The 15,897-nt window shown below is 40.1% G+C and overlaps 1 protein-coding gene across 3 annotated transcripts in view; it reads left to right on the top strand.

Moving 5' to 3' along the window:
* Positions 1-15,897, top strand: part of PRKCD (protein kinase C delta) — a 79,623-nt gene that overhangs the window by 48,218 nt on the left and 15,508 nt on the right. For all 3 annotated transcript variants that reach the window (XM_075833741.1, XM_075833743.1, XM_075833740.1), the window contains exons 2-4: positions 2,931-3,053; positions 7,024-7,223; positions 7,363-7,423. In XM_075833741.1, coding sequence (XP_075689856.1) covers positions 2,939-3,053; positions 7,024-7,223; positions 7,363-7,423 — 376 coding nt within the window. In that variant the 5' untranslated portion in view covers positions 2,931-2,938. The remainder of the gene's footprint in view (positions 1-2,930; positions 3,054-7,023; positions 7,224-7,362; positions 7,424-15,897) is intronic.

The following is a 15,897-nucleotide window of genomic DNA, read 5'->3' as shown; positions in this document are numbered from 1 at the left end:
TAAGCATTGTCCGGCTCCCATTTTGGGAGTGATTTTACAATGCAGCTGGTAGAAGCTCCAGAACACACCAAAAGGCTAAGAATGATGAAAGTGAAGAGGTAGACCCTGTGGTGAATGACTTTTCAGTTGACAGGTTCACACGGTGTGTATTTGACTTTTTTGGTGCATTTTACGTGCCAAAAAACGCTTAATTACGCTTTTCATTTACATAATTGATAGATTTTGATGGTGGGGTTTAGAATCCACCACCTAAACTTAGACTTTGCAATCCTCAGTAGTATATAGTTATGAAAAAAGGGTAGATCCGGAGTTTGTATATGAAATATAACTTTTACTGTACTTTAATTTTTTAAAAGTTAGAACAATACTAACATACACACATAGTGAATTCATATGCCATGTATTCATGCAGCGTAGATTATAAAATTTCTTTTAGCATATATCCAGAACATTTTTGATTGATTGATAAAGGTTTAGACAGCAAAATATTAACCCAGTTAAAGGTTATTAATGTATATTATTATTATTCTTATGCTTAGAAGAGGGTTTCACCAACATTTAATTTTGTACTTTCCTTGCATATATAACAGTGAAAGACATGGAGATTAGGGGTCAATGCCCCCCTACCCATTCAGATGCTGGATATCCTCTGTTGTTCAGTTAATGCAGGGGACAGGGGAACCTCTCTTTTAAATAAAAATCCTCCCGACAGGTTTCCTCTCGGCCAAATGATTTCTTAGGGGAGATGGGCCAAAATCCGCTTTACCCAGATTCCATAGGTGCTGGAAAAGATTATTGTGGCTGTCTGTTCACAGGGAGCTTTTCAATTAACGCATACTTGCAGTGGCAAGAGATCGCCCATGATCTTCAGGTGTCAAAAGTGTGGGGGGGGGGATTTGTGTGGGGGGGGGTCATCGCCGCTGGTTCTTCGAAACAGCTGATAAGCGGCTATAAAGGATCGGTGGCGCCCGTGCATACTCCGCTGCACAAAAATAGGACAAAGCTTTGCTGCGCGCACTACACACATACACACATACACACACACAGCACTGCTTTGCACACTACACACACACAGCGCTGCTGTGCACACTACACACACACAGCGCTGCTGTGCACACTACAGCTCTGCTGCATGTGCGCACGCACTGCTCTGCTACACACACACACAACCACACAAAGTTAGAGCAGGTGTGCAAGGGGGGGGGCGTGAGAGGGAGACAGACACACACACTCACATACACATACACCTTACCTGCAGTGCGGCCGGTCTTCAAAATGGCACCGGCTTTCCCCCTACAAACCAGCTTTTATGCTGGGTCGCTCTGAACTGTGCATGCGCAGAACAGAACGAGACGGCAGAAGCAGAGGCTGTAAGGAACGGGTCCCATTAGTTATATCCTATGCACTGTAGCTGCCGTATTCCATCTGTGTATGTGTCATGAATTGACACATACACAGATGAAAGAAACATGGCGGCCCCCGGTAAAGTAAGAAAGTGTTAATAAAAAAAACAGTGTGTGGAAAAATAAATAATGTCAATATAATATTTTATTAAATAAAAACACCTAAATTAATTTAAAAAAAAAATCATGACCCCTTTCCTTTAACTGGTTGCCGACACAGGACAAGAATGCTCGCCCTGAGCAGCGGGTACTTCGTGCATTAGGACAAGCATTCTACACCTGTGTGACAGCCGTCTCTGCGCGTGATCGAGAGCGGGGCAATGACTGTAATACACCGCTTAATAAAAGTTATGAGCGTCCAGATGCAAAGAGGGAAATATAAAAAATTGTTCTGTCCTCAAGGCCAAAATTGTCCGTATCCTTAAGGGGTTAAAGGCTTAGGAAACCTTTGCAGGTGTTTTGTGTTGATTAGCTGGTTCGAGTGTGACACCATGAGACGACAATCTTGAACTTTTACCCAATATTCAAATTTTCTGAGACACTAAATTTTGGGTTTTCATTAACTGTTAGTCAATCTTCAACATTAAAATAAAAAAATGCTGGGAATAGATCACTCTGTGTGTTCTGAATCTATATAATACGAGTTTCACTTTTTGAATTGAATTACTGAAATAAATTAACTTTTTGATGATATTCTAATTCATTAAGAAGGACTCCTATGTCCTGAACTATCTGGAAATAGCTCTCTCCAGTAATTTTTATGGGTATAAGAGAAACTGATGAGAACGCTTGCTCGCCTGTTTCTGTAACTCCCATAGAACAGAATAGAGAGCTGGGCACCTCTCCATTCATCCACCACCTGAATTGCGACAGCTGCCTCAACAGATGGGACAGGGTTTGGGGGACCCATGTTCTAGATATAGGTGCGGGGCCCAGAGCTGAGACCTGTATCTATCAGACCTTTATGGCATTTCCCATGGAATAACCCTTTAAGGTGAGAACTAAATCTTCTCAAATGCTGCCTCGAAGTATAAAATCTGTCCGCAGTTGTAAAGAACGCATGGAGCCCACCCTGTCAGACACTGAGATGTGAGGCCTTATATAAGGTACTGCTATTGTGTACCACGTTATTGCTCACTCGAACAGAAAGATGGATGTGTATTGGCTTCCATGATCTGATTAACATTGGACCGCGGTGTTGTAGCTTTTACTGTTCTATTTATGTAACTGTAATATAAACGGTGAACATTTTATTCCAGAAGATTTAAAGCAGGCACTCATCTATCCATTAGGAATCTGTCCAGAGTAAACCTTGTCTCAACCAATGTCATTCACCTGATGCACCCCTGGTCACAGGAGACGGGCTGTTTTGCCAAGAATGTGTGAAATAGAACATCTTCCCGTGTCTGCAAAAAGGAGGGAAATATTCAGAAAATGGCAACTCCGACTATAGCTATTTATAGATGTGCTGTTTCCCTTGAGAACCAAGATTGATCTTCATTGGATCATCTGCTTTTTCTTTTGTAGGGTGCACCATGGCTCCTTTCCTGCGGATTGCCTTTAACTCATTTGAGTTGGGACCTATGCCAGTACAGTCTGAACAATACCAGCCATTCTGTGCCGTGAAGATGAAGGAATCCCTCACTACAGGTAAGAGGAGAAGAGACTTGTTGCTCACGTGTTTTAACACCTACCATTCCAGACTGTCTCTGTTTTGCACTCAAGCTGCCTAGTGGGTTCCTAGGACCTTTTTTCCAAACCTTTTAGGTCTATGCATAATGCTAAGAGCTGTGATTTATCAGCCCACTCTTGGCAGGCTTTCCCTAATAAAGGTACTAAGGACTATTCCAGAGCACCCCTTTACCCCATAAGGGCAGAGATTACTGTGCAGTAATACTGGGCTGGATTAATAGCAGCCTCATAATAATCTCCGTGGATGGCTTTTTATGTATAATATATACAATTGTATATAAAGTATGTTTACAAAATTTTTTGCATAGAGTCCCAATTTTTACTTTTTTTCCTGTGACCATTTGGTGTAAGCAAGCACTGGCTATTTAGTTAATTGTATTATAAGGAAAGCTATTTATAGTTATACACCTTTTTTATTTTATTGTTTTGTGGGCATGAGTTGTCAAACGTCTGACTTATTGCCATTATATGGTATTGATTGTTTCAGAAGAGCACTGTTCATTCTTGAAAAGAAACCCAACAGAGAGCGCCTGCTTTATTTACATTTTATAAGAAGCAAAGATATTTCTGGATTCATTGTACATGATTGTTCCAAGGAGGCTAAATAGCAAGAATAGATGTAGAAGAGATACAATGTGATTAGTATGTAAAAAACCGGATCCGTGCTTTTACAAAGATGAATACTTCTATGAAGATGAATGAGACAGAACTAAACAGAGGCACGTTTCATTGTGCAAATTAGGCACCTGCTAAATTAATGATTTCTTTTTTTCCCGTGAACAAACCACATTGGGCAGATGATGACAAAGAAGTGAGTGTTCACTTTAGAGAAAAAAAATCCAATAATGCTTCTGTTTTAAAGTATCTGGGCAAAATTAATTAAATGGCTTACGCCATCTCAAAGTTTATTTAGGTAAATCTATGAGATCATAGTACGTTGCTATGGCTTTGTTTCCTTTTATAATATATCCGCTATATTATCTGAGCTTGCCTGTGTGCTGATACATGTTTGGTAAGTTTTCAATGGGTTTTCCAACTTGCATAAACTTCGTTCAGTCCAAGTCGTTATATCTCTCCCTATTGGTAGATCATACACGTCCTGTGACATGAATGTTGCTGCATTAGCACAGTCTACAGCCTCTCCTGTGCCTCCATACCTGCATCCATGACTCTCCTGCTAACAATTTGGAATGATCTAGATCACCATAGCTTTTGAAAGATACATGATATGGCCACACTTACTTCCCTAAAGAAAGTCTGGAGAAGGCATCACGGGACATGTAGTTATTTATATATATATATATATATATATATATATATATATGTGTGAATATAAACACCATCCCTTTCTGTAAATTATATGGATGTTACAGAAAATGAAGTCATCTATGAAGGCTGAATGCTAGAGTACTTTTACATAGATGATAGAAATTAAATGTTAAAGGAAAGAAGTAATCTACCTTTGCTTTCAGGTGAGGTTACCCCTTGTAACATGATAAAAATAACATTAAAGGGGTTTTCTCATGACCGACATTAATGGCAATTCCACATACAGTTAGGTCCAGAATTATTTGGACAGTGACACAATCTTCATGATTTGGGCTCTGCATGCCACCACATTGGATTTGAAATGAAAAAAGTGAGATGCAATTGAAGTGTAGCCTTTCAGGCTTAATTCAAGGGGTTGAACAAAAATATCCTGTGAAACGTTCAGGAATTGCAACCATTTTTCTACACAGCCTCATTTCAGGGGCTCAAAAATAATTGGACAAATTAACATTACCATAAATAAAATGGTTTTTTTTAATACTTTGTAGAGAATCCTTTGCAGGGAATGACTGCCTGAAGTCTGGAACCCATGGACATCACCAAACTCTGGGTTTCCTCCTTTGTGATGTGCCCGGCCTTTACTGCAGCGTCTTCAGTTGTTGCTTGTTTGTTGGTCTTTCTGCCTTAAGTTTTGTCTTAAGCAAGTGAAATGCAGCTCGATCAAGTTGAGATCTGGTGATTGACTTGGCCATTGCAGAACATTCCTTTTCTTTGCCTTAAACTCCTGGGTTGCTTTCGCAGTATGTTTTGGGTCATTGACCATCTGTACTGTGTCAATCTTGCTGCATTTGGTTGAATCTGAGCAGAAAGTAAATCCCTGAACACTTCAGAATTCATCCGGCTGCTTCTGTCTTCAGTCACATCGTCAATAAACACTAGTGACCCAGTGCCTTTGGCAGCCATGCATGCCCATGCCATCACACTGCCCCCACCATGTGTTACAGAGGATGTGGTGTGCTTTGGATCATGAGACGTTCCAATCCTTCTCCATACTTTCTTCCTCCCATCATTCTGGTACAGGTTGATCTTGGTTTCATATGTAAAAATCATGCTTTTCCAGAACTGGGCTGGCTTCTTTTGTGGTGAACCCTCTGTATTTGCTCTCATGTAGTCTTCTCTTTATGGTAGACTTAGATACTGATACACCTACTTCCAGGAGAGCGGTCTTCACTTGGGTAGATGTTATGAAGGGGTTTTTCTTCACCATGGAAAAGATTCTGCGATCATCCACCACTGTTGCCTTCTGTGGACGTCCAGGCCTTTTGGAGTTCACAATATCACCAGTGCACTGCTTTTATTTGATGTTTTTCAAGTGTGTACCAAAAAGTGTTTATTTGGCCACTCCTAACAATTGTGCTATCTCTCTGATGGATTTCTTCATTTTTTTCTGCCTAATGATGGTCTGTTTCACTTGTATTGAGAGCTACTTTAACCTCATGTTGTGGGTTCACATCAACAGCTTCCAAATGCAAATGCCACACCTGGAATCAACTCCAGACCTTTCACCTGCTTAATTGATGACGGATTAACAAGGGAATAGCTCATGCAGGCCATTAAATAGCTTTTGAGAGAATTGTCCAATTAGCTTTTGATCCCTTGAAAAATAGGCCGCTACATATTAAAGAGCTGTAATTCCTAAACCCTGCCTCAAATTAGGATGTGAATACCCTCAAATTAAAGCTGAGAATCTGCACTTTAAGCCCATATTGATTATATAACTGTATATTCTATATGTTTTGGTAAACCGCAAAAATGCTACAACTTGTGCTACTGTCCAAAAAATTCTGGAACTAACTAAATGTCTGATAGATGCAGTTCCCAGCTCTGGAAATTGCAGCTACCACCGTAACAGATGTTCCTTGTCCTGCTGTTTCCTTAATTTAGGCATTACTAAAACTGCATATCTTGCTATGCTACGCTGTTTTCGTAACTCCCCTTCAATTCTATGGGAGTTACAGAAACAGCGTAGCTCACCGAGTTTGGCTTTTTTCGGAAGCCCGTCCTGCTGTGCACTGTTGTTTTGCCTAGATGCGGTGGCCAACAGCCACCTAGCCAGTCGGGACGAGGTCGGTGGATGCTGTTTGGGAGACATTTATGGCATATCGTGGATATGCAATAAATGTCTGTGATGACACAACCCCTTTAAAGTGTAGCTAAACGTTTGACAAACTTCTTACATGTCATAGTGACATGTCAGAAGTTTGGATTGGTGGGGGTCCGAGCAATGAGACACCCACCAATCGCTAGAACGAAGCAGCAGAAGTTCTCATGTGAGAGCTCAGCTGCATCGTCTGTTCAGCTTTTTCCGGAAAGCCGATGTATCCAAGTACGGGTTCATAGGCTTTCTATTGAGTCCGTACACCGATACATTTATTTTCGGAAAAAGCCAAACAGACACGAAGCGGCTGAGCGCTCGCATGAGCGCTTCAACTGCTTCTTTCTAGCGATTGGTGGGGGTCTCAGTGCTCTGACCCCCACCAATCCAAACTTCTGACATGTCACTATGACGTCAGAAGTTTGTCAAACGTTTAGCTACACTTTAAGTATTTAGTAATCTCTGTTTCAAAAATATGTAACCTTCTAAACCCATATATTACAGAGAGAGGGAAGACGCTTGTACAGAAGAAACCAACAATGTATCCAGACTGGAAGTCTCCATTTGATGCTCACATTCACGAGGGTCGCGTCATTCAAGTAGTGCTGATGAAGGCGGCTGAAGACCCCCTATCCGAAGCCACAGTTGGGGTGTCTGTGCTCGCTGAGCGCTGCAAGAAAGGAAATGGAAAATCAGAGTTCTGGGTATGTAAGAAAACCATAGAATGATGATTTTGGCACCATACCGCCTTACCTTATGAGTAGAATTTTCTATGAGTATCTATGGTCCCTCATAGGCTGTTGGAATAGTTTTTGCTTTGAACATCTCCTCTCCTTTTTGTAGTTGGATCTGCAGCCCCAGGCCAAAGTGCTAATGTCTGTACAGTACTTCTTAGAAGACGCAGGTATGTCATGATAAGTACACTTGTATAAGTATGTGCAGTGTCTCCGTGTGTGCTGTTCTCTCACTTCTGTCTACTGAGAGATAAACACAGTTTTCTCTGAGCAGAGGATCTCACACCTCACATGTGGTTCAGCTATTGGTGTGAAGTTGATGGAGGACGTTGTGTATGCTCTGCAGTAACCCTTTCCTATCTGGATTAGTTGCCACGCACAATATATAAGCGCTTGTCTGATGCTGCATCGTAGTGAACACCATGCAAAATACAGCTACACAATAGTTCAGAAATAACAGACCCAAAATGGGGCCGGCTAGTAAGACTATTCCTGGGGTTAACTGAAAGCTAGCTATTTCGCTATACAATGTATATACAGTTCATCTGCTTTGTTCTTTTAAGTCTAGAGTGAGATTAATACAAAAGCCTAGAACAACTTGACAGTAGTATTGACCGTCTGCTTTTACTATGAGATCAGTACAATCATTCTTGTATGAACCCTATTACAGTAAATCGGATACCACTGTCAAGGGTCCATGGGCTTAATACATATTCCTAGAAGGCATTGCTCGCAGCAGGGGCACTGGCAGGAATAGTATCATAGTTTGTAAGGCCAAAAAAAGACTAACATAATAGTATACTCTAGGAAGACATCCCGGCCTCCCTTGAACTCTTTCACTGAATTTACCATAACCACTTCCTTTGGCAGAGAGTTCCATAGTGTCACTGCTCTTACAGTAAAGAACCCACTTCTATGTTTGTGTAGAAACCTTCTTTCCTGTAGACGTAGAGGATGCCTCCTTGTTACAGTCCGGAGTATAAATAGATCATAAGAGAGATCTCTGTATTGACCTTTGATGTATTTATACAGAGTTATTAGGTCACCCCTCAGTCATCATTTTTCTAAATAACCCTAATTTTGATCATCTTTCTTGGTAATGTGGTCTACCCACTCCATTTATTACTTTAGTTGCCCGCTTTTGAAACCGCTCAAGCTCTACTATGTCTTTCTTGTCCACTGATGGCCAAAACTGTACGTAATATTCCATGTGCGGTCTGACTAGAGATTTATATGTACTTGTCCTGTGCATCTATGCCCCTTTTATGCACCCCATGGTCTTATTTCCAAAAATATCACCACTCCACTCCACTCCACAGGTTGTATTTAGTATTGCAGCTCAGTCCCTTTTTTTTCAATGGACCTGAGCTGCAGTTCTCGACACAGCCCATGGACAGGTGTGGCATATTTTTTTAGTAAACAGCCACGTTTTTCTAATTTGGGAAAGCTCCTTTTAAGTTCACTCTCAACTAAAAGTTTCGAAGTCGTTTTCAATGTCAGTTTTACCCACTATTTGCCCATTTAGTATAGAATAGTGACATGTATTTTCCCTTCCCATGTGCACAATCTTACATTTATCAGTGTTACACCTTATTTGGCACGTCTCTGCCCAAACCTCCAACTTCTCCAGTTCCATTTGTAATAGAATACTGCTCTCCTTTGTGTAATTACTTTACACAATTTAGTATCCTATGCAAAAATTTAAATTTTACTGTGCAATCCCTCTACCATGTAATTAATAAATATATTAAACCGCATAGGGCCAAATACTGACCCCCTGTGGTACCCCAATTGTAATGGTAACACAATCTGAATATGTACAGTTAATAACCACCCTCTGTTTTCTATCACTAAACCAGTTACTCACCCACTTATGTATGTTTTCCCCCAGTGCCAGCATTCTCATTCTATGTACCAACCTTTTATGCGGCACAGTTTAAAATACTTTGGAAAAATCAAGATATTTGATGTCCAATAATTCACCCCGGTCTAGTCTAGAACCTCATAGAAGCAGATCAGATTAGTTTGACACGACCGATCCCTCATGAACCCATGCCGTTATGGAATTTAAAACTTTATTCTCATTGAGATACTCCAGGATAGCATCCTTTTATTGTGGGTAAAATGTTTAAAGGTTTTCTAGAGGTTAAACTTACAGGCCTGTAGTTTCCGGGCTCACTTTTTGACCCCTTTTTGAATATTGGCACCACGTTTGCTCTTTGCCAGTCCTGTGGAACGGACCTTGTCATGATAGAATCCTTAAAGAGGCTTTGTCACCAGATTTTGCAACCCCTATCTCCTATTGCAGCAGATCGGCGCTGCAATGTAGATAAGAGTAACGTTTTTTTTGTTTTTTTTAAACGAGCATTTTTGGCCAAGTTATGACCATTTTTATATTTATGTAAATGAGGCTTTCTAAAGAACAACTGGGCGTGTTTACAGTTAAAGTACAACTGGGCGTGTATTATGTGTGTTACATCTGGGCGTGTTTACTTCTTTTACTAGCTGGGCGTTGAGAAGAGAAGTATCATCCACTTGTCTTCACAACGCCCAGCTTCTGGCAGTGCACAGACACACAGCGTGTTCTCGAGAGATCACGCTGTGACGTCACTCACTTCCTGCCCCAGGTCCTGCATCGTGTCGGCCACATCGGCACCAGAGGCTACAGTTGATTCTACAGCAGCATCAGCGTTTGCAGGTAAGTAGCTACATCGACTTACCTGCAAACGCCGATGCTGCTGCAGAATCAACTGGTGCCGATGTGTCCTCGCTCGTCCGACACTATGCAGGACCTGGGGCAGGAAGTGAGTGACGTCACAGCGTGATCTCTCGAGAACACGCTGTGTGTCTGCACTGCCAGAAGCTGGGCGTTGTGAAGAGAAGTGGATGATACTTCTCGTCACAACGCCCAGCTAGTAAAAGAAGTAAAAACGCCCAGATGTACATACACATAATACACGCCCAGTTGTACTTTAACTGTAAACACGCCCAGTTGTACTTTAGAAAGCCTCATTTATATAAATATAAAAATGGCCATAACTTGGCCAAAAATGCTCGTTTAAAAAAAAAAAAAAACGTTACTCTTATCTCCATTGCAGCGCCGATCCGCTGCAATACGAGATAGGGGTTGCAAAATCTGGTGACAGAGCCTCTTTAAATATCAGAAATAACGGTCTATCATGTACTTAATTCCCTTAAAACTCAGGGGTGTACGCCATCCGGATCCGGTGATTTTGTCTATTTTTAACTTTTTAAGGCGGTGCTGCACTTCTTGCTGGGTTAGACAGGTGACATTTTAACCCCTTCAGGACCCAGCCTGTTTTGGCCATCAGGACACAGCCGATTTTTTTTCAAATCTGACATGCGTTACTTTATGTGGTAATAACTTTGGAATGCTTTTGCCTATCCAAGCGATTCTGAGATTGTTTTCTCATGACATATTGTACTTTGTTAGTGAAAAAATTTGGTCGATAAATTCAGTATTTATTTCTGAAAAACACCAAAATTTAGAGAAAATTAGCATTTTTCTCTATTTAAACGTATCTGCTTGTAAAATAGACAGTAATACCACCCAAAATAGTTACTAGTTAACATTTCCCATATGTCTACTTTATGTTTGCATTGTTTTTTTGAACGTCCTTATATTTTTCTAGGACTTTACAAGGCTTAGAACTTTAGCAGCAATTTCTCATATTTTAAAGAAAATGTGAAAAGGCTATTTTTTCAGGGACCAGTTCAGTTCTGAAGTGGCTTTCAGGGCCTTATATATTAGAAAGTCCCCATAACTCACCACATTTTGAAAACTGCACCCCTCAAAGTATTCAAATCAGCATTCACAAAGTGTTTTAACTCTTTGGGCATTTCACAGGAATTAAAGCAAAGAAGAGGTGAAATGTACACATTTTTTTTTGCCAAAATTAATTTGTAATCCATTTTATATTTTTTTTGTACCACAGAATGTATTACCCGAGAAATGCAACTCAATATTTTATTGCCCATATTCTGTAGTTTTTAGAAATATCCCACATGTTGCCCTAGCGTGCTACTGGACTGAAACACAGGCCTCAGAAGCAAAGGAGCGCTTACTGCATTTTGGGGCCTACTTTTTTTTTAGAATATATTTTAGGCACCATGTCACGTTTGAAGAGGTCTTGTGCTGCCAAAACAGTGGAAACACCCCAAAAGTGACCCCATTTTGGAAACAACCCCCCTCAAGGAATTTTTCATGGGGTATAGTTAGCATTTAGACCCTACGGGTCTCTTGCAGAATTTATTAGCATTAGGCAGTGAAAATGAATATCCATGAAAAGCTTTTCCACTAAAATGTTGACTTTTTTTATTTTCACAAGGGATGAAGGAGAAAAAGCACCCCAACATTTGTAAAACTGTTTCTCCCGAGTACGGCAATACCCCACATGTGGTTATAAATGTTTTTTCACTAGAAATGAATTAACAATTTCAGGACTGATACATTTTTTGCTTTCTTCTTTTTGTTTTTTACTCCCCACATTCCAAGAGCCCTAACTTTTTTTCTTTTTCCGTCAATAGAGTGGTGTGAGGGATTATTTATTGCGGGGGGAGTTGTAGTTTCTATTGATACCATTTAAAGTACTATAAAATGTACTAAGAAACTAAAAAAATTATTTGCGGGCTGAAATTTGGAAAAACTGCGATTCCTCCATTATTTGGGGTTTAGTTTTTACGGCCTTTACCGTGCGGTAAAAACAAAAACTTTACTTTATTCTGCGGCTCAATACAATTACAGTGATACCAAATTTATATAGTTTTTTTTATATATATATATTTTACTACTTTTACAAAGAAAAAACTATTTGTTAAAATAAAATATTGTTTTGTTTCATCACATTCTGAGAGCCATAACTTTTTTTTTCGGTCGATTGAGCGGTATGAGGGCTTATTTTTTGCGGGACGAGCTGTAGTTTTTATAGGTACAATTTTCTGGTGCATACCATTTTTTGATCACTTTTTTTATTAAAAAAAAATTTAGAGCTAAAAAACAGCTATTTTGGTGTTTTTTAAAATTATTTATTTTATTTTTTACGGTGTTCTTTACATTACTTTAGAGGAAAAATGGGAAAAGGTTTTTTTTAAAAAAATTTTTTGACACATTTCATTAGTCTTCTTAGGGGACTTGAACCAGCGATCATTGGATCGCTGGTACAATACACTGCAATACTAATGTATTGCAGTATATTGTTGTTTTTACAGGCTTCTGTAACAGTGCAATCGCTGTTCCTGTCCGTTAGTCTGGGTGTCAGCTGTAATTCAAAGCGGACACCTGCAGCGTATGGAGTGCGCTCAGCACATGAGCCCGCTCCATACATGAACCCCAGCACCATGGCGTGCTATTAAGTCATAGTGCGCAAAGGGGTTAATGCACAGCTGATGGTGAAAATTGCAATTTTCCACAGATATGCCATTTTAGTGCATAATATGTTGTGCCCAGTTTGTGCCACTGAAGACAAATACCTCATAAAATGTTAAGCGGGTATGGCGATGCCATATATGTGGACGCAAACTGCTGTTTGGGCACGCTGCAGGGCTCAGAAGGGAGTGCAGATTTAGCTTGTTAGTAGTTCTGTTTGGGGTTTTGCTGGTATTTCAGTTTATAATGTGGGGGCATATGTAAGCTGTGCGGAGTACATCAGGGCATAGTAAGAGGGAATAATAATGCGGTAATAATTCATAGACGTGTGTCCGGTGTCGCACTCATAAACGGTGCCCGATCTTCGGTATTTTTTCTCCACCAGCTGTTTGTCCCGCAACAAATAAGCCCTCAATCTGTAGTTTTCATTGGTACCAATTTGGGGTACATGCAATTCTGATGTATTTTAGTTTTATTTATTTTTTTACAGTGTTCACCGTGCGCTATATATTACATTTTACTTTATTCTGCGGGTCGATACGATTTTGCGGTGTTCACCTTGCGGGAAAAATAACATTATAGTTTGGGTCGTTACAAATGCGGTGATACCAAATATGTGTACTTCTTTTTTTAACGTTTTAAGTTTTTTCCCCTATAGTAAAAGAGTTCTTATAGGAAAAAATCAGTTCTTGTTTTATGTTTTTATTTAACATAACCCATTTTTACACTTTTTTATTTTTACACTCTTATTAGCTTTTTTTTTTGTCCCATTAGGGGACTTGAAGACTTGCAGCTCTGATCGCTGCTAGAATACATTACACTACCTACGTAGTGTAATGTATTCTATCTGTCATTGTGACGTGACAGTCACTCTGACAGGAAGCCTAGGAGGACCATCCAGAGGCTGCTCCTCCTAGGCTTCCGTACATGGCAACTTGGAGGCCATTGTCTGGCCTCCAGTTGCCATTACAAGCATCGGCAGCCCCCACAATAGCTTACTGGGGGTTGCCAATATTCCTCAAACCCCTTAAATTCGGTGATCACAATCGGTCGCCGCATTTAAGGGGTTAATTGCCAGTGATGGTCCACGGGGCCGGCAAGACTGGAGTGTTCGCTGTCGGGGACAGCTGATCTCCTGGTTCCCAGGCACTGTCAGTAAGGACAGTGTGTGCCAAGTACAGCTCCGCAACTGTACGTCCTGGTGCGGGAAGCAACCCATCTCCGGGACGTACCGTTGCGCGTTGCGCGGGGAGAGGTTAATGGAGAATTTACTTAATTCCTCTGCATTTCACCTGACATTTCATTCTCCTGGAGCTTTTTCCTCATAAACCTCCACAATTTCTCCCTCATTACTTTTCAAAGGTCCAACACTTTCAGTTTTAACTTTATTATTTATGTAATTGAAGAACATTTTAAGATTTGTTTTACTCTCTTTGGCAATGAGTCTCTCCGTCTCCAGCTTTTGCTTTCTTTATCTGTTTTTTACATCATTTTTTTTTTTTTTTTTCTCCTATATCTTTTTCGGGCTCCTTCACTGCCTTTCTGTTTTAGTCGTTTAAATGCTTTCTTTTTTTCATTTATTGCCCTCTTTACATTTTTATTTATCCACATTGTTTTTTTTCCCATAAGGTATGAAGCGCCCCGAATAAAAATGTAAAATGCTTTTAAAAATATGCAGTTTTAGTATTTGTACTCCTATTACTAAGTCCCTGTCGGTGAAGCTAAGGGCATCTACAAGCTGATAAACTTTGCCTTCCTGTAGTTCAGTGTTTTTATGGCCCCTTGCCAAATCATACTATTAAGAGACAAGTTTAAGTTAATTATATTATGGTCCCCATTTCCTAGGTGCCCCCCTAACCTGCACCTTTGTTATGTCAGGTCTATAAGTTAATAAGTCCAAAATGGCCCTCTTTCTAGTGGTGTCCTGCACCAGTTGGGAAAGGTAATTGTCTTTCGTTATGAGGAGAAACTGGTTTCCTTTGAGAACCACAGGTTTTAGTTTCCCAATTTTATATCTGGGTAGTTGAAGTCATTCATAATAACAACCCCATTGGGATTTGATGCCTCACCTTTTTGCCTTACCAGAAGATTTTCTGTGGATTCTGTCATATTTGGGGCTTCTAACAAACCTCGAACAGTATTTTATTATGGTATTTCTACCAATAGACTTCACATGATCATTTCCCTCATATATATATATATATATATATATATATATATATATATATATATATATATATATATATATATATATATATATATATGGTCTCGTAATAGCAATTCTCTCTCCGCATGGAGGGCAAATGCATTAATAATAGTATGTCATTTTGGATTTTCTGTTTAGTGAATAGTAAACGCAGTGAATACATGAGATAAATCTAGTGCTTGTGCATCTTTACTTCTGTATTATTTTTATGCATTTCCCTTAATGCTCGCTCCTCTCCCTCCCTTTCTAAGTGTTGCCTCCTCCCTCATACACATCAGAGTTTCACAGTTACACAGAGCAGGTCCTCCGTCTGTGTTCTGTTCATGCTGAGTACAGTCCCAGGATAGTTCTGCTGGCGCTGACCTTCACTTGCCATGCAGGGTACCATGTCTGCACGACGAAGGGGTCAGTCTACTACCTGCCTGCACGTTACTGTTCTGCACCAGTCTATGTGTGACAGCAAGGAAGTGACAGTGGGTTGTGCACTTTGTGTGTTTGTATTGTATATGTTTAGTGTGTATTTTGTTGCCTTCCTGTGTTGCTTTTTTAAGGTTATCGACTTTTATAACTGCTTACTCCTGGATTTTTCAATTCTGCGGACAATTTTTTTGTTTCTTCATTTAGCAGATGGATTCGATTTTCTCTCCCCTCTTTAATTTGCCTGCCTACCTTTTCAATGACAAGTATTTTTCTACTTCATAACTCCTTATAAAAACGAAATAATTAGGTGTGACTGCAGTTGTTGATGTCCACCAAACACTCACCCTTGCAGGGTACAGGGAACTAAGAGCTGGTATTCATTCATGTATTTTTTTTTTCCCAAAGGAATATAATATTGTCTCACCAGGGTTAGAGCATCAGAAAAGTTTTTGACTAATGCACACTAAAACTCCAAATCGAGGACCTTTCCAAAGAACTCTCCGTGTCTCGGCTTCCTGGACACGGGGTGTAGGATATTGGGGAAAGCTGGGGTCACACTGGGGTTAGACTCTGATTTTTTTGTTTTGTCTGCCGCTTTTTTTTTCTCTACACTTTAGTAGGTTGAACTCCAC

This window comes from Rhinoderma darwinii, chromosome 7 (genome assembly GCF_050947455.1).
Source record: "Rhinoderma darwinii isolate aRhiDar2 chromosome 7, aRhiDar2.hap1, whole genome shotgun sequence".
NCBI classification, from domain to species: domain Eukaryota; kingdom Metazoa; phylum Chordata; class Amphibia; order Anura; family Rhinodermatidae; genus Rhinoderma; species Rhinoderma darwinii.
The sequence above is the reverse complement of the archived record's forward strand: the minus strand, read 5'-3'. Positions and strand labels throughout refer to the sequence as shown.